The 21,935-nt window shown below is 46.1% G+C and overlaps 1 protein-coding gene across 6 annotated transcripts in view; it reads left to right on the forward strand.

The window, feature by feature from the left end:
- SESN1 (sestrin 1) overlaps nucleotides 1-21,935 on the forward strand; it is a 75,386-nt gene that overhangs the window by 43,044 nt on the left and 10,407 nt on the right. Inside the window, exon 1 of one of the 6 annotated variants that reach the window (XM_080586911.1) lies at nucleotides 16,482-16,621. The exons of 3 other annotated variants lie outside the window; for them this stretch is intronic. Coding sequence is in view for 1 of the 3 variants with exons in the window: in XM_080586910.1 (XP_080443036.1) it covers nucleotides 17,630-17,647 (18 nt within the window). In the remaining 2 variants the exon portion in view is untranslated. Of the gene's footprint in view, nucleotides 1-16,481; nucleotides 16,622-17,307; nucleotides 17,648-17,754; nucleotides 18,180-21,935 lie in introns of those variants that run through there. 2 more of the 6 variants (XM_080586910.1, XM_080586914.1) reach the window with 2 other exon arrangements.

Genomic DNA, 21,935 nt, shown 5'->3' on the forward strand with positions numbered 1-21,935 from the left:
TTCTGGGCAACACAGTAAATGTTCTTCATAGAATAAGCATAAGTACTCTCAGAAGCTTGTCATGTTTGTGTCTGTGCTGTGTTTACACAAGCTGCCTAGGTGAGATCACTCGCTCTGTGCGATTGGTACGTGCCATGCTATTAGCAGCTCTCCTGCACGAAGATCCGACTATTCACAAATGCCCAAACAACATCATGAGGTTACGGTGACAAAGCCAAACTGCACTTTTTTAGATCATAATCCTCCAACTACGTGCACTGCAGCAGGGGACCTGTGACTAACACTCATAAGGAGTTTCAGTGAGGTGGCTGCCTGAGTGCATTCAGATGCAGGGCTGACTGTCAGTGTTCAAGGTTCACCTCATCTCTCAGAGCCCTTCTACAATGCCAATCCGATTCTTTTTACTGTCACACGATCAGGTATGGGCACTAATAAACAGGAAGACCCAGCTGTCTGATCTGTGCTGGCTCTGCAGCCCAAACAGAAGTAAGAACCAATAGACCCCCTTTTGCAGCAGTGAGAACTCCTAATAAAAAGAGTGATGAGCTCAAAGGAGGGATTGGATTTGCTACGCTTGCTTTCATCTCCTCAAGGTGGGTTCCCTGCCTGTCCCCTCCAGAGGAAGGGCAGGTCTGTGAACTTGTTGCTGTAAAATTGATACTCACAAACATGTTTTGAATGACTGTACCAAAGTGACTTTGCAGGATATAAAGCCATACTTGTAAAATGCAAGGATTAACACTCATCAATACCGAGAGTGTACAGTAACCAGATAACAATTGTATGATGAAATCTGTTGAATGAGGCATTCACCAAACAATATTTAGACTAGGGCTTTAGCTTCCTCACCTACATGAAGATAAGGGAAGTCAGAGAAGTTTCTGCTGTCATGGTAGTTTCACATGCCGGCAGACCAATGGAAGCAGGGATGTGCTGACGTACAGTAAAACTGCATTTAAAAGATTAACTTTGTGGTCGTAAAAGTTAGGGAAGTATATCTCCAACAGAATCAGTGTTTTTTGTGGTTTATACCAATACAGCAAGTAAGCTGATTAGCTGTTTGAATCTCCCTAGGGCTATTGTATGTTGATGTTCTTCATTTCCGCCCTAGGTTTGCATGAAGGTAATGTACTTCCAAATATCCGTGGCTTGCTTGTTTGTTTCTTAACTATAACTCCGCTTCCCAGTGGAATAGCTGTCTCCTTCTACAAGTAATACTCTGGTTATGTTTGCCTAATGGTTTGCATGATCCCTTGGAGAAGAGCATAAGATGATAATCATCGCAGATAAGTAATCAGGGTATGCTTACAGCGTGTTTTGTGGTGCCGTGTCGGGGACACCTGAACTAGCTCTGACAGGCAGGTGTGGTGCAGCGAAGGGAAGGGAAGGGCAGGACCGCACGAGGAGAGAACCTCAGGTCCCAGCACCGCTGCTCCTCTCTTAGTGCCCTGCGCTGAGATGGACATGGTGCTGCCCGAGCTGGCTTGTTGAGCTGTGCTCATCAGTGCTATGTATCATGGCTAAATAGTCCTCGTGCGGATCAGTGGCCTGGATTCTTATAGGGCTCTTTCATAAGGCTCTTATTGTAGCCTGGATGAGACCAAAGGAAGTAAACGAAATGTTAGGCTATGTTACCGGCTATGGAAAGCAAGACAAGACGTGGCATTGTACCTTTTCACCTTGAATGCTCTTTAGCTTTGGCTGTCTTACAAAGGGCTCATCAGAAATAGGCAACTTAGGTTACCAGAATAGGCTGGAGTTTGGAGTGAAGATGAGAAAGGGAGGGTTTAATGGATAAAAAGAAAAAGTTGCATGCTCCCGTCTTCTTATTCTAAGAAGTGATACAGAAATTAACACCTGTAACAACTTTTGTGTAAAGCAGAATACTGAGGCAGAGGAAAAAAAACATTAAAGCCTGGTTCTCATTTCCCACCCACTCCTCCTCCTCCCAGAAATCCCCCCTTGCCTCCCCCATTGTCAATATTTATGCTAGTTATATTGAGGTACAGTTTTAAAAGTCTAGCAGAGAACAGCAAGATCACCAGTTACGTAAAGGAGGGAAAACACCTAATTGTTAGAGCATGCCTGGACAGACTCTTGCCTCTTTTTGGTATCTGCTAGCTGTACCTGACGGGGATGGTAAATGATGATTTTCGGTGTGTAGCTTTAAAAGGGGGGAGTGAGGAGGGAAGGGACAATATAGCTCAAAGCACTATACGAGCATTAAATAGTCCGAACATAGAGCCCACCTCACCAGCTATGTGTAAGGCAGCCTGCTTTATCCCCATGTGTGCCAGGAGACTGAAACACAGATAAGGTTAAACAGCATGTACAGAATTCAAGGGCACAGTTTCTTTTTACTTTCTTATCTGTGCAGGCTTGATTGGCTTTTAATCCTTCTTAAATGGGCTGTTTAAATCCCATCAACACTGTTTATAAATGGAGAATTTTTAATAACTCAGCCATACTCAAGCAGACAGTTTTCAAATGGCTCCTGAATGCTGCTGTATTCATTAAATCGCTTACTGTTGCCAGCTGCCCACTATTTCTTGCCTATTGAAAGTCTTTGAATCTCTTTTTATTTGGGGACTTAACTGTTTATGTTAAACTGTGGTAACTGGTACTCCTACATCATTTGTCACTGGCCTGTAGCGTTAATTAAAAAGTTAATGATAGTTTGATGTCTCTGAAAATCTAGGTGAGAATGAGATGCTCTTTGTAATTGTGCTTTATTGTATTTATTCTGAAGTGAAGAAATAAAGAAAGGTATCTGGGTTTTCTTTCTCAAATGCTGTAATTTTATTAACATACATGGTTATCTTTAAATAATGCTGCTGGGTTTAGGAGATAGTTATAATGAAGTCCATTGAGTTGCACTGAAGACTGAATTTATTTTTTATTACCACTGCCATGTGAACCCGTGATGTAACCAGCTGGAATAGTCCCAAGCTTGGGTGAGTGTTTGTCCAAAGAGAGAAAACAAATACAGTAGCTGTGGTGGAAGAAATAGGCTACTTTTTTTTTTTCCACATTGACTTTGTGTGTTTCTGTTTGCAAGCAGCTCTGCTTAATAATAGAACTGACAGCTCAGTTCTAGCAGTTGAATCTGTCTGCAGAGTTTATACAGCAAAACTCCCAGGCCATTGGGAAGGTTTTAGTTGCAATTTGATCACGCACTGATAAAATCTAGTTTTCGTGAGGTCCCTGCCCAATCTTAGAACTTTCACTGCTCGAAACTTGAGTGAAGTTACTCTGTTTAGCAATCACATGCCAAACCTCATCCCTCTCAAACTGCTTCCAGGCTGAGAGACGTGGTTTGGCTCATTGCTGATACACTACCCAACGACTTATGGAGCTGCTGTCCTGGGTGAGTACTTGCAGTCCCTAAACTAAGGGGGACTGGACTGTCCTGAAGCCAGATAGGTAGAGGAATGCTTTTCCCTAGGAGTCATTGGCTCCTTCTCAGTCTCCCCATCTATGCCTCTTGTTTGTCATCTTTCAGCTCCAGAAACTGCCTTTTGTCCTTAATGGACCCAGCTGTCAGACACTGGGCAGGAGTGCAGCCTGAGTTCTTTGAAATGCAGATAGTGTACTGGGAGAGTTTTCAGTCTCTCCTTTCAGAGCTCTTCTGAGGTGGAAGGAAGTTGTGGTGTGATACCGGCTGCAACTCAGTCTGCACTTAGGGACCTCATGCGAGTTTCAGGTTCAGGATAATGTGCTCAAGCCCAGGGAACTTCTGCCAGCCTTTGTGCTTCCTGGGGCAGTGCAGACATTTCGGTTTGTGAGTGCCTTTGATAACGAGCCACCAGCAAAATAATGACCTGCTCTTGTAGAGCTAGAGATCTCGTGGCAGCAGCAGCAGCCTGTGGCATAGCAAGAATCGGACTCTCCCACACCTTAAAGTGGGGTCTTTGCAGGTGATGGTTTAGAGGAGTACTGGGGCCTGCTTTTCTTGTGGGCATTATCCTCAAGCTTTAGTGTGTCACCTCAACCCCTTGTACTTCTCATGTCATGGAAGAGCTGAGCTGTCCTAGTTTGGGAAGCAGTGAGGGCAAGAGAGACTGAAAACAGTAAAATGGTAGAAAAATGCCAATTTCTGCCAGTATTGCCTGGTTTCGTATGTTACTGTGTGTTTCTATGCCTGCCAGGACTCGGCTAAGCTCTCATGGGAGGACATCCTCTGATCTCACCGTGGCACCACCACTGGGTCGCCGCTGGTGCTCCAAGCAGTGGTGTCTGGAGTCGGGTGAGCAGGCAGAGCTGCCGAACAGATCCTGAGTGCAGTTCAGTTAACTGCAGCCCAAAGAGGGTAACAGTAAGCAATTCAAGTCAGGGTAGCAAGAAAAGGAAAATGGGATTAGTTCTGCAGTAATTTCTGGTTCTTTGAAGTAGAGAAGTAGTGGAGCAAAAAGTGGAGATGAAGGAGGGGATGAGGTGAGAAGGAGGGAGCCCAGGCTGAGAGGGAAGTCAGCTTGTGACTGAATTGTGGGGACTGTGCACTGACCTGAATCTAAAGCCCAGCTGCTCTCTGGAGGTTTTCATCCCTTCAAGATGTCTACTTTGGTAACTGGCTTTTCTGTTCTGAATTTTGTGACTGGATTTACTGGGGGAGCTTCTTACCAGGGAAGGACTTGGTGTACAAGCACTACCAGTACATGTGTGTTAAGGTCATGCATACATGCATAGGTCAGTATCACCTGCCTGTGAAGAGTTCCACTGTCTACATTTGGTACATATTTAAGCAGATGTAACTTTCTATTGCATAAAATAGACCCCACAAACCCAGGGGCTTGCTGAAAGGTCTTTGTGTGCACTCCTCCGAGTCTGCTCTCTGTGTTTGGCTGTACAAGGCACTTTTCAACAATACCAAGCAAAGGAAAAAGTTGGAAAACAATTTCAAAGCATGGAACAGATGTACTAATTCCTAGAAGAAACGTAATTGAGAAATTAGCTGAAAACCTTGGAAGCATTTGTTCTGGGTGTTTCCCCACCCACTGTGACACTGTGTTAGTAAGTGTTTAAGCTGGGCTAAGGGCACCTAAGATGGATTCCTCTGCTTGATGTGAGCTGTTGTTTATAAGCAGCAAGCCATGGAGGTTAAGTCTTTCCACCACACAAACTGAATGCTTTCCAGGGTAACATACACAATGCACTTATGTAACACTGGACGCTGTTACCAGACTAAAAATACGTGCTGTTTCTCCTGGCAGTTCGCTTGAATCTTCAAATCTAATTTGTTGACTCCAGTTGCCTTCGTGTTCCTTTCACAATGTGCTGATAGCTACAGACTTGCTGAGCAGCTGCCCACTCCCTTTGCCCCCCGGGACAACTGGGAACAACACGGGGTAAAGGTTGTAGGTGGTGTGATCAGGAAGTTCACATTAGTGTCACACGCAATAGTGTAGTCTTTTTTTTGCGTGTGTGTGTGGAGGGAAGGAAAACCATGTTTAGGGAAAGAGACTTGTGTAATACATAGGAGAAAAAGGGGTACAGCTGTGTTCCTTCAAATCTGACGCTGAACAAAATAGCAGGATGAATGCCATTAGCATTTAGTTGATACTTTGCTAGTTGACAGAAAAAAAACATGGAATACATTTGCTTTTATAGCAAGATTTATTGACTGTTTGAAAACCATGATGTGAAGGGTAGTTACTTTATTCTGTCAACAAACTGTTTATAAGAAAAAAAAAAAGAAACGGTTCTCATGATGTTTGAATTTTATACCTTTTTTTAACCATGCATAACTTAGTTATGATATTAGTAGGATACTCAAATGCGAACTTGAGTTACTTTAAAAAGAGTGGAGGATGCGTCTACTTGCCAGATTCAGACTCCTGTTTCTCCTGCAGCTCTTGATGACATCCCTGCCTCTTAAATAAGCTGCAGTCCTGTCCATGCTCTATGTGCTTGGGATTGAGCATGTTTTCAGGTGTTGCTGACTGAGAATCCTTAGTCGATAACTCTCGGTGTGAAGTGGATTGCTTGAAGACACTTTACTTGGACAATCTCTGTGTCCAGCGTTCCTTACTGTTGTACTTTGTTTCTACGAGTTTTGCATGGTGACTTGTTTGTGGTTATTCTCTCTTTTTTAATAGCTGCATAAATGTCAAAAAGCTGGCACGCAGGGCAGCGGCATAGCAGGCTGGAGGATGACTGGAGCCAGTACCTTTCGGTCGGTCGGTATCCAGATGCCTTCTTAACTTACCCTCTCTTGGAGGAGAATCTTGGGATTCTTCTATGGTCAGACCTGGCTTTGCGCCATCTACCCCATACATGCCTGTTGCTTATTGCCAGGCAGGCCCGTCTGTGCTCGAGGATTGTAGTGCCCCTCTCTTGGGGAACTTGTGGCCGGTGAGGCTTTCTTGAAACAAAGGAGCGTTTGTTCATATATAGAGCAACAATTCAGGGGCAAGAATATTGAGCCAAAAATCTAAATGTATGTTTTGTTTTATGTGAACGGCTGTCTTGTTATGAGGCTGAGCAGACAGTTGTGTTGTTTTTTTCACCAGCCAGTGCCCTTGCAGAGAGTCACTCTGGTGTTAGGACCCCATAAATAACTCTGTCATTACCCACACACATTCCTGTCCCTTCCACCCCTCCTGGAAGACTGTACAGACAATGGGGAAAAGCAATTTGGCCATTTGGGGCTTCTGGTGGTTAGAAAGCCTCTGTAAAATGGCTGCTATGTGCATACACCCAGGCGTCTGATGTGCCTGGGACACGTTCAGACTGACTGGACCTGCCATACTGGGATGGCCAGGCAGTGCCTGGTGACCTAGGTGCATGCTGGATGCACTCGAGTTACTTTTCTCTGTGGAAATCAGCTTGTCTCACGCTTCTTTCTTCTCCCTTCTGTCACTTGGAGCAGCTATGTTCAAGAAAAGGTTCACAGCTGTTAGGACAGTTTGTCCAATTGCTGTATGTGAAGCAGGGCAAAGTCCACCACTCCTAACATATTTACTGTACAAGTTATATGGGGGTTATCTTTCTTTCCTGTTCAGGCCAGCTCAGGCGTGGCCAGACGATGAATTTTGATTGCTTGTACAAGACCATTTCCCTCAGCCAGGGCAACGTGCTGCCAGAAACAACCTGAGGTCTCAAGTGGCCCTGATATAAACATTCCCTCCCAGTAGTGTCTTGATTGTATTTCAACAAAAGAATTAATGCAACACAGCTATTAAGAAAGTGCTTGCCTGTGCATGTAATGCTGCTGCGTTAGTCTTCTGGAGCCCTGAGAACAAACTTACTGTAGAAAATGTGGCCCTTAGTTGTGAAAGAAAAGGAAGAATATAGATGACATTGCAATATGAGTTCAAGGGATGCAGGGTTTTATTCATTTATTCTTAAAGAGCGGAGAATCAGCCTCTTGGAAACAACGGTCAGCTACATACACACCCTTATTTTATTTTTTTAAACCCTTCAGGTCATCAGTTCAAGTTGGAGCCAGTACACAACTGGTCAGAAATCATGGCTATTGAATGGGCACATGGCTGCTGTACACAGAGCTGCTGGTCTTTAATGCTGTCCCAGCCCAAATCCTGCCTTAGCCTGGGGATCCCTCTTGTTTGCCACAGCTGCAGCTGCCATTCTGGATCCTGGTGCAAGCTCTAGGCTTCACCTGCAGGCTGTAGACACTCACACGCCTTGCCTTAGCAAAATGACTCCCACCAGGCTTTAGCCAGGTGATCCTCAGGTGAGCCTGATGCTTGAGTCAGCCCTGCCAGACTTTGCTGGTTGAAATCCTAATGCACACCCCCTTTCTCTGTGAGCCCCAGGCCTGAGCCCACCCCAATGACTTCTCCTGGACTCAGCTCAGTCCTGTTTGCTTTAGCAGTGCTTGCAGTGGTCCCTGACAGCTCCAGACCTAAGCTTTGCCAAGTAATTCCATGCTAGCTGCAGCTCCGGGAGCCAGACACTGGCCCTTGGTGGCTACAGTCCTAACCTGGGTTAAGCTCAGCCATTCCCGCTTGTGAAGAGTGTGATAGTACATGTAAATTTCTTTCAAGTCAAATTTCACGTTGGCATAAACCATTTGCTACTCTTGAAATTTGTCTTCTAAAAGGGGAAATACATTTACATTAGTAAATGCAAATAATTAGGGCCTGATTTTTCTGGAATAAAGGAACAAATGATTTTTGTGGCAGTCTTATCTCATGAGGAGGAATTCTCAGCGAGATGACAAACACACCCCGCTCATGAGAGAGCTTCTCTGTTGTTGTTAATAATATAGGCATGTCAGCAAACCAAACAGATTATTTTTTTTGCTAGTAGTTTAGTTTACAAGCCTCAGTGATCATTGTTGCATCTTCATTGGCACTGAAGATTTGGTCTGGGTCTGCCTAAGTTTGCCACATTGTTTTGGTGACTTGGAAGCCCTGCGAAGTAGTTAGGAGATAAGGAATGGGGGACAGGTATAATTTGTAGCTTTATTGACAAAATGAGAGGGTGTTTGAATGTTATAGCTTCGTGTCCTGTAGAACAGATTTGTAAGCTCAAATGTCAACTGTAAACACCAAAGCCCTTCTTTAAGGATATTATCCGTATTTTAATACTCTCTTAGTGTGTGCTTAGTATTGTATGTGTGCATTTGTATTTATTTACTCGTACTTATCCCATAATTCCTGTGACATTTGAAAATACGATAAATCAGGCTTTAATGTTCACTTGATTGCAAAAATATTGATTCTGCTATGGAAACCTGAGAGCATTGTGTCCTTTTTGGCATGCCTGCGGTATGTATTTTGTGTGTGGTTTCAGTGCATTTGAATCTGAGGGGCTACCCGTACAATGCTGGCCTTTCTCAAGACTTCTGAAGTATATCATATGGGTGAAATGCTGTACAGTAATTAGTCAGGGTGGTCCAGCAATGGTAGGTGGCCTTTTGTCTCTCACAATAGCAACTGATTGATTTAAAATTATGATTGTTAACAGTGGTTTTATGGCTAAATTCCCATAATGTGGTTAACTTTAAAAAACAAACAAACAACAACAACAACAAAACAACAACAAAAACTTGTTTCATCAGAAAGTGCCAGAATTGGTTTCAAGCCTGCTTTGACTTAGTTCCAGTTGCAGATACGTCTTTGAGAAGGTAGGTGGGTGAAGGCAGTGACAGATCCACAGTTTAAATATCACCAGTGCAGGCAGCAGGATTGCAAAGCCCAGAAAAGTCTGTGGTTTTGTTGAGATCCTAAGCAGCGCAGCTGCAGAAATCTTCCTGTGATTTTATGGTTGTCCTGCAGGGACCCAAAGCCTCTGTGGCCAGCAGTAAAGGGCTGACATGGCTGTGGAGGCAGGAAGGCAAGGAGATGGTCCTGCAGACAGCTCAGTGGCAGGCCTGGCTGTCCCAGATGCCCTGGAGGAGCTCTCCAAGCTCTGGACAACTCCAGGATTTAGGAAGATGGGCTGCACCCCAGGGACTTGCAGCACAGGACCCAGAGGATGATCTGTTTTCTTAACTGCTGTAATTAGACATCAGAGATGCTCTTCTAGGATGATGTGCTTAATTTTTTGCCAACACAATGTTCTAAAGGAGTTGACAAATCCTATAATATTGTTGTACTTGGCTCTGCACATTAAACAAATATGGAGACAGAATCAATCTTGAGGAACTTACAGCCTTACAACATCAAGATAGGTTATTAAAGAAGATGCTAGGAAAATAAAGCTTTATAGGTATTTAGATTTTTTTTTCCTAATAAAGATCTGATGGTTTTCTCCAAGCTCACAAACTCAGATAAATACTGCATGTTATTTAGGTCACAGCTAGACCATGGAAAACTGAAAATAAAATAAGTGGTTTTTTGTGTCCCCTTCCCCCCCGTCTGCTGCTCTGGGCTGTATTGGGCACGTGCCTGAAAGTAGCAAGTCTAAGAAAGCCACAAAACAGTTCCCCAAACTGCTGTTACTGATATAAGGGCTCCTGAATCTCTTGTGGTACTTCCCATATTCGTTTAGTATTGTTTCACTTGATTTTATCTCACTTTAACAACCAAGCTGTAGAAAAAGAGTTGAAAACCTTGAAGTGCATTAAATGACATGACATACTTTTACTGCATTGTATTCTTCTTGATTTATTTTCGTGGGGAAAACACTGAATTTATGGGAAGAAAAAAAAAGGAAGAAAACCAGTTAGGTTTTGGCTGTAATGTGAGATTAAGGGTTGAGTCAAAGAAGTGCAACCGTAACAAGCATTTTATAAATGGCTAGTTTGTTCCCCGGTGAAGGCTCTGCAGAAGTAAGCTTATTATTTGCTGTGCCTTCAACATCAAAACAGTCAGGTATCAGTCTCCGTTCAGAGTTTCAAACAGTTTTCTAGATCCACACCTGAGCCCCACAAGGGTAAAGATGACACAAAGCTTCCAGTGAGGAGAAGATCTGGGTTGCACGTCTGTGTGTAACAGAATATGAAAGTGGATTTTTGTTGCAGCTTGTTCACAGGATACTTACACAGCATTTCTTGCATCCTCACTGTAACTTCACAGCTGTGCGGCTCAGGGTCACTTGCTGTCATGGTCTCACCCAATTCCAATATGCCAGGTTAGCACTAGTACTCCTTAAGGTGTTTTTTTTGTTTTGTTTTGTTTTTCTCAGTGTTTGCCATTGTGTCTAACTTCTGTCAGAAGCTAATAGTGAGCTGCATTTCATTGCTTTCTTTTCTGTTTTCATATAAGGACTATTTCCAAGGTCAAATGTAGTTTTAAAAAAGTAGAAAACAAACTCACGCAGACGTGATTCAGCTGGTCTTCCCTTACTTTGAAGATGCAAGTTAGCAGTGTGTAAAAGGTTTTGTTTGCAGTGGATTGCCCAGAGTGATCAGGCAACTTCCATCCCTGTAGGACGGGCGTCCAACAGCACCTTTACATGGCAGTGGTGAAGCACTGTCTGACAGCATTCCAGGTAGTGTAACAAATAAGGTGTTGCATGGCCTCCTTGCTCTTAACTGAATCAATTACGAGGACTCGGAGTTGCAGGAAGTTCCCAAGGGTGAATTTTCACTCAGCTGAGAAAGGATATTTGTCCCTTTTCAGTATTCATTTTGGGGACAGAGCGCCTGAGAAAAAGATAGCAAAATGGATCCCAGCTCCAAGGAGCTGTTGTGGGTGTTGGTGTGACCTGGCGGTTTGGTAACTGAAGTGGAGAGCAGAGACCTCTTTAGACAAAACCGGTGCTAGACAGCTATAAATTAAATGTTCTTTTTCTTGAATAAACTCCAAATGCACTCTTATTAAATGAGTTTTGTTTTTAACTTATGTTTATGTAGCCTTGAGAAAGACTGCGGAGTGGCTGGCAGCCTGCAGATACTCTGCTCCCCAGAGAGTGGCAATCTGCAGCTGGACAGCTGATCCCCTCTCCTTACACCCTCTCTCCTCTGAAAGATCAGCAGTTACCAGCGAGTTACCAAGGTCAGTTCTGGAGCTAGTTAACACAGACTTTCTGCCTGGGAGAGCTGTGTCTAAGCAGGGAGATGTTAACCAGAGTATTCTTGTGTGGTGCACAAGCCCCAAGCCACCTCAGAAGAAAGAGCCCACTTTTCTAACATGGGATGTTCACAGCAAGCCAGACAAACAACTTCTGTAGTTCAGTGGCTGTTTATCAGCCTAGGAGGAGCTGTGTACCCTTATGAAAAGGGGAAAGAATAATCTGGTAAAATGTTCTTTCAATCTGCTAATCTTCAGAAACACATCTTTAATCTACCTAGTTGGAGTAGTCTTAGAAACCATAAGTCTGGTTTTGTGCCTGTGCCAAAGCATGAATAATCTCAAGATCTCAACTTCTTGTAGCTCCCTAAACTTATGCTACCTAATAACTGCAGAAGAGGATGTTAAATTTGGGCAAGCTTTGAGGGGGAGGAAAAAAACAAAACAACAATTTGTGGTTTAGAGGTGGGGTTGAACTGTAGAAATCTAATCAAAGGCAGAAATTGCTAGAAGAATGACTGGGGACGAGGGGGGGGCATAAGGGTCCTGAGTGACAAACCAGATAGTTCAGGGAACAGATAAAGGCACAGGAGATGCTGGAGCTTGGTGAATTGAAGGCAGTCGGCAGTGAGAGCAGCTCAGATGTAACAGCTGAGCCTTGCAGCTTGGTAAACTGGGAGAAAAGAGGCTGGGTCTTCTGCTGGGGCTGCAGTGGGCTAGGATTTACCTGATTTGTAATCACTTGCAAAACCTCTTGATTACTTGCAAGTCATTTGCCCATTAGAGCTGAAAGAAAGAAAGCAACATGTAAATAAGAGCTATAAACAGAAAAGTTGCATTTCAGGGATGCACATGGTAGACAAGAACAGATAATAAATATTGTCTCTTACTAGTGTAAAATGTTCAGTCTTAGCCTTGCGTTCCTAAAGACTGCAAGGTGGAAAGCTTCTGTATATTGCTCTGATCTTATTTCCTGATGTGGCCGATTTTCAGCCCTTTGTTCTCCTAAACAACTTGTTTTTGTCACTGCTGTAAAGGTATCAGGTGCAGTGCCGTTCCTAAGGGCTGGTCCCTTTTGACACATACAGCAAGAATTTAGACTCAGGTACATACAAAGAATATAGTTTACCTTCCTCCCTAGAGTTATGCACTGATGCTAATAATAGAGTGCAATTTTTTTGGAGACTGACAGATCAGATTGTTAAGGTTAAGTAAAAAAGAATGCTTTGAAATACTGATCAATTTTTCTTGACCCACTGATGGGCTGATACAGTCTTCTATTTAATTTAAATTCTTTCATCACTGTAATTAATGGTTCAATTGCTGCGCCTCCCCTCTTGTTATCATGATAAAGATTTTTGCTATTTTAGAAATAACAAGCGTGTAATAAAGGGATAGGAGAGATTAGGAGATACGTTTGAAATTTGTTATGAAAAGGGTAGTGGCTGTGGACAGCCAGGAACGAGAGGAATCCACAGGGAAACGTTGAGAGCTGCTGCTGTGGGGCTGCTCAGTCATTGCCGAGGCACCTGGTGACTTCCTTAAGGCACCAGATGAGGCGGAGCTGCTCGAGCTGCTCTGCCAAAAGAGATCATTGCCCGTATGCCCTTAGTACTGCTGCTTTGCTAGGGGTCACTGCCCCCTGGGATTTGTTCGTGGTTAGGAGCGCCTAACCTCAGTCAATCAAAATGAGCTAAAACAATTGCCCAAATAATAAAATAAAAGAATAATTTAAGAAACAAACCAAAATAAGTCTCGGATCACTTGGTTGGACTGCAAGCATCCTGGCATGCAGCTGGCTGAGCAGGTCTTGGGGGAGAGCCCCTGCTCCTCCATGGGCCCTGATGCTGCCGGAGCTGCGGCTGGGAGACAGCACCCTCAGCCGCTGCCTTATGGAAAACATACGACGATGCAGTTTTAAGAACTAATGCAAATCGGGTACCTCAGAGCACCACAGAACTCCTTGTTTGCCTTTGTAAATATTTCTGGGAAGGAATTGCTTGATCGTCCTCTGAGATGCTAATTGGATGTCCAGCCCGGAGCAGCAACAGGCATTTCGAGTGCTCCTGCTTGGATAGCTTTCCTATGGAAAGAATTTGAGATGTTGGCTTGCCAGTTCTTCAGAGTCATCTGTTTGTGCTGAACTTTCCTCAAAAAGTCGCCCTATTAGACTCAAATGGCACTGTTCCAAGTTACAGAGGGTAAGCTCAGACACATGTGTTTGCAGGATCAGGCTTTTCACATCGTAACTGATTGGTCTCCTCCTAGCTTCTCTGTTACACTTCCTTCACTGCAGCAATAAGGAAAGCTTGCGTTTCTGATGACTGAACCTCGTGAGCGCAGATGTCGAATGCCATCCTTTTATGCCAGCAACTTTTATGGAAGTGCTTGCTGAGAAGAAGTATGTTTCTGTGCTGTAGGTGCTGTTCGCCTGAGGTGACCCCGTGCCTGTACCTACCATATGCTCTTTCTGGGTGAAAGGAAACTTGGTATCTCCCTGTATTCTCATGTTAAATATTTGTTGTTGGTTTTTCCCTTATGAACGTTTCACTGGACTTCTGTTTAATTGCATTGATACGCGGTCAAACATACCGTTGTTTTTCCCCCAGGGAACAGCTCCTGAGCTCAAGTTATGCAAACTGTACCATAGATGTGTCCCCACATCCCCCGGCTGCACGGGATTCTGCACTCAGTACCCAAACAAGCCTTGTGCCAGTGTCAAACCATATTCCTCCTGACATTGCTCATACCAGTGGGGGGTAGCTCGCCTTGCTAGACCCAGAATGGAAATAATTTAAGTGTGCAGCTGTATACTGACTTATAGACCAGCTCTTGGCTCAGTTTTATGCATTCCTTGATCTGGGGCAGTTGCACTTTGGAAATAGTTGTGTGAGCACTGCTGTGGGACAGCACCTGCAGCAGACCAGGCTGATGAGCTTCTGCTACAGCAGGGACGTACCTGGGGCCTGAGCAGAGCTTGTGTGCTCAAGCCATATGGGAGAGCTTTTAAGAGTGTTATTATTTGTTTGCTACAGCTGTGTGACTTCCTCTTCCCCTTTGTACATGCTTTTTCTGACATGTTGCCACTGCCTTCATTTATCCTGATACAGAAAGCAAAGAACATGGCAGAATTTTCTGCTGTTGAGCTGGCTATTTCATGGGAGAAATTTTCCCTTGGATGATGTCAGAGAAAAATCTGTATCTACTGAGGTTCTTTGTATAGGAGCAAATACCAGCATAAACAGGCTTCCTCACAAATACCCAGACAAGGCGATCTGCTACAGTGAGTGAAATAGAAAAACACTTCAGGGAACTGAGTGCTGCCCTTTTTAGTTATTTATTTTTCTTCCAAGGATGTTAACAAATTCATTGAATTGCATTACATTTCATCTGACGTCCAGGAAGGCTTCTTAGGGTGAGGCATCTTCATGCATTTCAACTTTTCAGGCCATTACTCTCTTTTTCAACAGTTTTTCTGAGCACTAGCCCGCCCTTTGCCTGTGTTGCAAGAGGAGCCCATTCCTTGTCTCTTTGTTGGGATTTGGCCTGAAGTGAGGAAGTAGCCAGCGGGAATTAAGCAGTGCTCTTTATTAGTTTATTTTATTAGCTCGCAAAACGCAACCCTCCTTGCCAGTATGGAATTCTTCTTTTTCCATGCTTCTGTTGAGCACTTTATGAAGTGCAAGCAGGTATGACACACGCTTCATTTCTTCTGGAGAAACGGGGCAGCATAAAACCAAGTCCCCTAGTAAGGAGCTATGGCACTGGGTAATTTAATGTAATACTGCAAAGCCTTTGGAAGCAGAACATCCTTCCACTCTGCAGAGTTAACTGTGTAGCCCAGAGAGGAGGCAGTAGTTGGAGAGCAGAGAGAAAAGAAAGCTTCCAAAGCTTTAGCATCAGAAATGTGCGGAATTGGTGCCTTGAGCCCCGGTGCCTCATTCCCCTGTCCTCGGTGTTTTCTGCATTTGGCTGCAAGACTCATACACCCATACCAGGAGCCACCAGTGAAGAGTTCTTCAGTGTTCAGTTTTGCATTTAAATGAGCGTAAAGTTCAGCGTCGTGGAATTTCCCTGCCTGGTTGTTACCAGATAGCTCGTTAGAGCTCAAGATTGGGTCTGGGGCATTCCAAATCATAGGCAGGAGCCTTCATCCCCCAGAGGAGTGTGTTCAGAGCTGTCCTGGCCTCCTCCACTCTAAACTGCAACTTCTTCTCTTTTGTGTCTGTCATTTTATTTTAATTCAAAATATTTGGTGGAAAATGATTTAACAGAATTTAGCTTTGTAAACCTTAGATTGCTTTGGAAGATGAGAAAAATTCACGGTGTCCGGTTCAGAGGCTTGTTTCCTTTGAGATGATCGATAGCATAACATCCCACCCCACAAGAGGTGGGAGATGTCAGGCATCTGGCAGCGCGTACAGCCCCGGGGGGGCCGGCGGGAGAAGCACAGACTGCTGCAAACAAAGGCTGAGTGTTTTGCTGATGTGATTGCAAAACATATGTTTGCCCGGGACTGTTATGATCTTGGGAATAGGCGCGAGGCCAAATTTCTGAAGCAGCATACTCAGTCACACAAATATCTGCAAAATGTTAGCCTCCTGCCACTGCTGGGTTTAGCAGGCGTCATCGTTCTGGTGCGGCGAGGGAAGGTGGCGAAACGAGCCGGGGACAGAGGTGGTGGTGGTCTCAGCAAGAGGGGTTGGGATGGGTCGCCCAGGGAGGTGGTGGGGTCAGTGTCCCTGGCTGGACGTGGTGCTTGGGAACACGGCTTAGTGGGTGACAGTGGTGGCAGGGGGACGGTTGGATCAGACGATCCCGGAGGTCCCTCCAACCTCCGTGACCACGAAAGCCAAGGGCGCTGCCCTCGGTGCCGGGGGAGCAGGGCAGGCCTCAGGCCTCGCCCGAGCCTCCGGCCGGGGGCGCTGCCCCGGGGCTCCAACCTCCCCTCGGCCGGCTCGGGGGCGGCCCGGCCGCAGCTCCGCCCGGCGGGGAGGCCGCGCCATGGCTGGGGCCCGCCCGATGGCTGGGGCCCGCCCGATGGCTGGGGCCCGCCCGATGGCTGGGGCCCGCCCCGGCGGCGCCGGGCGCTGAGGCAGAGCCGCGGCGGGGCTGCCCGGGGAGCGCGGCGAGGCCCGGCCCCGCGGTGCCGGCAGAGGCTGGGCGGGCCGGGCCGGCGGCAGCAGCGGCAGCAGCAGCAGGTACCCGGCGGGGGGCCGAGGGGCCGGGGGCTGCTCACGGGGATCCCGGCGGGGGGGACGGGGTTCGCCTCGGGCAAGGAATAAAACGCTGCTTCGGAGCCCTCTGGGGAAATCGAGCGTTTCAGCGCTTCAAGGCTTTTGTTTGGAAGGGGAGCCGGGATCCTCCGACTGCCGGGAGTTGCAGAGAGAGTGATGGGGTTTTGCTGGCTGGGGCAGGTGTAGTGCCTCGGAGATGCAGGATGCCTTGCTCTGGCATAAAGCGGCAGCACAGCCTGCATAACATAAAGGAGAACTGGCTCATTTGAGCTCGTTTCCTTCAGTGTCGCCGATTTATTGGTATCGAAACATTGTTTACAGCATGCAAATCGCAGCCTTCCTTCCAAAGCCTTCACCCTTTCATACCTTTCATGTCGTCGTACACATGACAGAGTATAGAAAAGCCGGGCACTGTCCGTTTAGGTTCGGGTGCTCGGTCTGTGAGCTCACAACCAAAGTCAATGGGGTTGTGGTCTCCAGGCGGTTGGGTCACAAAGCCACTGGAGGAACGGGGCAGGAGTAGCACTGAGGTGCCCTGAGACTGCGCCAGCTGGACCTGCTCTTACTGTTTAGTTTTGGGGGGGGGCGGAAAAACTGGAAAAAAAGTGATAGAGGTGAAGAGTGGGGAACCAGGGCTCTGCTTTCCTTCCTTGGGTTGAGAGCAGGCTGGGTGGCTTTGGGCGCACGCTCAGTTGCCTTGAGGTCGGTCTTGAATCGAGCCCTATAGCCTGGGATGTTTATGAAATGCAGTCTTTTAAAGGATCTTGAGACATTCGGAGAACGTTAACTTACTGATTCTTAAGGTGTTTAATCTATAAGGAAAGTATACTCTCAGTAAAGCAGCATTTCAGCTGCTGTGCTCTCACTGGGCGCTTTGGAGCAGAGCAGAGCGCTTGCTCTCAGGTCTGCATCCGTGCGTGTGCGGACATGTCCAGTGCTCGGGCTGAGTGACACCCCCGGGGGACCCAAGGAATGGAACCGGCATTTAGGGTACGTGGGCATCTGGGGGACTGCTGTTCTGGCACTTTAATATGAGTCGGGGTTGGGGTTGGTTTGTGAGAGACACAGCGATTGCAGATGCTTCTGAATTAGATAAATGAACAAAATAGGAAAAACTGCCTGTTTTATTTAGCCTTGTGTTTAGAAATTATGTAGGGTTCGTGAGTGTTCTTTTTTTTTTTTTTTTGAGATAAAATAATTTATATTTAATCCATACTCCTTGTTTCTTAATCCATTTGCTTGCAAAAGCTACCCATCTGATAAGGTAGCCGCACGAGCAGAACCTAAAATACATCTTTTAAGCTGAGTACGCATCAGCTTGGTGATAAGAGCACAGGGAGATCAAAATAACTTGTCCTGTGAGGCCAGTGTGTCAGTCATTGTCGTTTAGATCTAAACAAGGAAACTCCGAATTTGTAGGCTGTCAGTGTCACCAGCAGAGAGATCTTGCTGTCGGTGACCTTTAAAGGGGAAGCAGGAACCAGACACAGTGAGCAGAAGCAGCCAGCAGCCTCCCAGACGGGTAAGTGCCAAAGCCTCCCTTGGAGAGGCAGTGCCAGCATCTTGGACACGGAGATCCTTTGGGTCATGTTATCCTAGAAGAGTGTAAAGCTCTAACTGAATGTTTTTAATGTCGGCTTCAGATGCATACCATAGTATCCTAAGCTGAATTTCCAGCACTGGCACGGTGGAGAAGTGGGGGGATTAAATCTACTGGGGAATTGTGCTGAAGAGGTTTGAACCCACAACTCATTTATTGTGCTGTACTTAACCCAGAGCTTGGATAGGAATGTGCTTAGATTACATAAAATGACCACTGGCCGTCTAGGGAAAAGTTACCCACAAAAAAGGTTGCCTCAGACTCATTTCCCTCTGTATACCTGTGCTGATTCATTTATATTGCATTACGGAATGTGACTTTCATAAAATTTTGTTTGAACCTAGCAGTACTTAGTGGTTAGTCAGGATACAGATGATTCGGGTGAAGATGTTAATCCAAGCGTGGTTTAGTGAGGTAAATTGATAATTATATTTTCACTTCACATGTGGCTTGTCTGTGACAAAATGTTCTGTTTTGGCTGTTTAGAGGGGCTTAAGTGAGTATATAAATCAGCATCTCTGGGAGATACAGCATTTGATATTGGTGCTGATTGTACTTGAGGGGAGCAAAATGACTCATTGTGTTTTAACCCAGGCAAGCAGTCTGAAGATTGTGGTTCACGGTTAGCGCTCAGCTGATGAATCCTGAATTACTGAAAATCAGAAGTTTGGTGGCAGTCACCATACTCATCTGACCAAACTATGATTGAGTTTTGGGAGAAGTTTTATGATAAGAGGCAGAGCTTTAGCTGCCAGGAGCCGGTAGCAGGGATCAGAAAAAGCATTTAGGCTCAACTATGGCGCAGTAGCTGTAGCTGGGGTTACGTGGCTGTTCCTGGTCTCAAAGCTCTGCATCCCTGCACATAGCTGAACTCTGCTTCAGTATTTCAAGGTGGAATTTCTGACATTGGGTGTCTGTTTAGCAGTGACATTTTTTTTTCTTTTCATGTTTTAAAGAGGTTCAAAACCAAAATAGATGATGGTCTGTTACAGTGTTCAGGTACATTGCTCCTCAGGTATTAAAAAGCATCTCTTAAGCATTTGCAATCCAATTTTGCATCACAAGCTTTTACTTACATTTGATAGGAGTGCTGTTCTCGACAAGATACTTTAAAAATTTACCTAAAAAAGGGCTTGATTGACAGCCTTAAGATGCAGGAAAGCTGTAAGTAGCGTGAGTTTCTACGTGCTGATGGATTTGTAAGTGGCCTTTGCTCAGCATATCTGTGCATGCCATCCAGATTTTGGGTGGCATCATGGAGTTAGATAAATGAAGTGAGAGATTGGTGGGAGAGAATGGTAACTGGGAAGCTTAATTAGGTTTGCAGACTTGTCTCATTAACTCCTCTGCCTGCATTCTGAAGAGCTGTTTCTTGGTGTAAATTTGCATAAAACACATATTTCCTGGTTGAGAAGTCTCTGAAAAGACACGGTCTGATGGTTAGGGCATTAGCCTGTGACTTGAGACCTCAGCTCAAGCCATCGGTCTTCCTGTAGCAGCCTCGGTTAGACACACAGCTTTTGTGTTTCTCCTTTTTTGTCTAAGGGGGAGATAACACACTTTGCTGACTCTGCAGGAATGTCGCATGGGTTAAATACACGAGATGTCAGGTGCACGGCTGTGGCAGTGAGGAGGGACGTGTAGGCTCAGATGTGACAGGTATCCCAAGAACGGGGTTCCTGTGGTAACAATCGTGGCCACGCAGAAATGCGAATTACATTACATACGGGGACAGAGGTGCCCTTTCCATGATTTCTGAGGTAGCCTCCTCTGGCCCAGCGACACAGCATTTATACAGCTGAAGCCAGGCTTCTCTCCAGAGGCCCCCCTGTGTGGTGCAGTGGTTCCCCCGCCGTCAGCTGCTGGGCTTCCTGGGTGCCGAGGCGGCCCCAGTCCGACCGCGCAGCCACCCGGGCCTGGCTTCGAAGACCGAGCGCCTGCGGTGGATTATCGTTCTGAGGTATTACTTGCACGTAAAGCCTCGGTTGTGGTCGGCTTTCTGCTGAGCTCGGAGCTGGATTCAGCTGCAGAGTTCCTGGTTTGAATGGAAGTGGTGTGGCGAGGTTAACAAAGGAGGAAAGAAGCCAGGAGAAGCTTGATGGGGAAACCGCAGCGCTGAGGTCACTGGTGCGCAACCTGATGGTCTGGAATCACATGAAAGTCTCTTAGGCTTTTGTAATAAGCAAAATAAATATTGGTTGTTTACATCTGCTGCTCGGCCTGGGCCCCGCTCCTTTGCCGAGTGCTTGTCGGTGTCCCGTGAGGGGCGTCCTCGCCAGGAGGCCGCAGGGGAGACAGGCAGGGGTGCCGCAGCTGGCCCGGGAGGCAGCTTGCCCTCGGAAGGGAAGGTGTGGAGGGAGGTGTGTCTTGGCTGAATGTACTTGGAATGCATCGTGAAAGGCATTGTGGAGCTTGGAGATACAGCAAAAACCAAAGGAAGGTCCTCCAGGAGTGTTCTGGGCGTTATTTCTGGGCTGTCTGTGTCGTATCAGAGCATCGGGATGCTGGGAGTGCTTGGAGAAGCCTGGTGTTCTTCGAGCACTAGGAGAACTTGATTAAACGCTGATTCTGGTAGTCAATCACCTCATGACAACAAGCACATTTCTGTTCTCAGCACCCTCTGGAAGAAATGCTTTAACCCCCAGTTTGCAGATGGGAAACGGAGGCAGTGCGAAGTGCCACGCTCACAAGTCCTTTGCAACCTCCCCGTCAGAGCAGAGCCCTGAACCCGTGCTTGAATCCATGCTGTCATTTCAGGGCCTGAGGAGAACAAGGCAACTTCTTCAGTCCCCCAGGAAGCCCAATGTCACTTCGCAGAGAGGGCTCGTTTTTTCCTTCAGCGTGCCTTCCTAACGCTGCCTGTTCTGTGGAGCGTAAACACAGCAGTTTGGCCCCGGCATGCTTTAAAAATGTAACGCATATTGACATGGACGTATTTTAGATTGTGAGGCAAAATATACCAGCGGTCGCCTCGCCTTGTTTCTGAAAACTTGTTTTTTAATTCCTTGTAACTCCTCTGGGACAGGGAAGACTGAAACACAGTTGTTCAAGAATTAAACTTCAAGGTGTTTCTCTTGGAGTGGCTGAGCTGGCAGACAACTGCAGGCCTCTGCTAAATTACATGATGTGTACCGACGTTTCTCTTGCTGTCATTTGCATGTAAGATGTTCCTCTAATTTGCTAGTGCGGCTGTAGCTGGGATAAGAAGCTGTAATATTACTGAGTAAGAATGGTAGGAAGCTCTGGGGAGAGAGGAGTTTTAAGAAATGAATTGCAGCCCACACCAAGTGGCATTGCTAGCGCCTTAGCTGACAAGCAGGGTGTGTTTGTGAATGTCAGGACCCTGAGGAGGAAAAAGCCCCATCGCAACCCTTGCTGTCCTGTGGGATATGTGAAATGGCTGGTGGTAAGAGCTGCTTCTTGGTCTCCATTTTCCCCAGTAAGAGAAGTGAGGGCTTCTGACACAGGTCTGAGAGGTGCTGGAGGCTGGTGGAGGCTGGTGGGCTTCGGTAGCTCCGAGATGGATCCGTGCTGGTCGTTTCCAGCTTTCAGAAGCTGGTTTTTAGTCTTAGCGGAAAGTTCAGGGAACGGTAACTGATTAATAAAATTGCTTCTCGTGCGATGAACTCGTGCAAATAGAAACCTCAGCTACGGACAAAAGGTGCACTAGTGAGACCA

Source organism: Anser brachyrhynchus, assembly GCF_964034855.1.
Source record: "Anser brachyrhynchus genome assembly, chromosome: 3".
Taxonomy (NCBI): Eukaryota; Metazoa; Chordata; class Aves; order Anseriformes; family Anatidae; genus Anser; species Anser brachyrhynchus.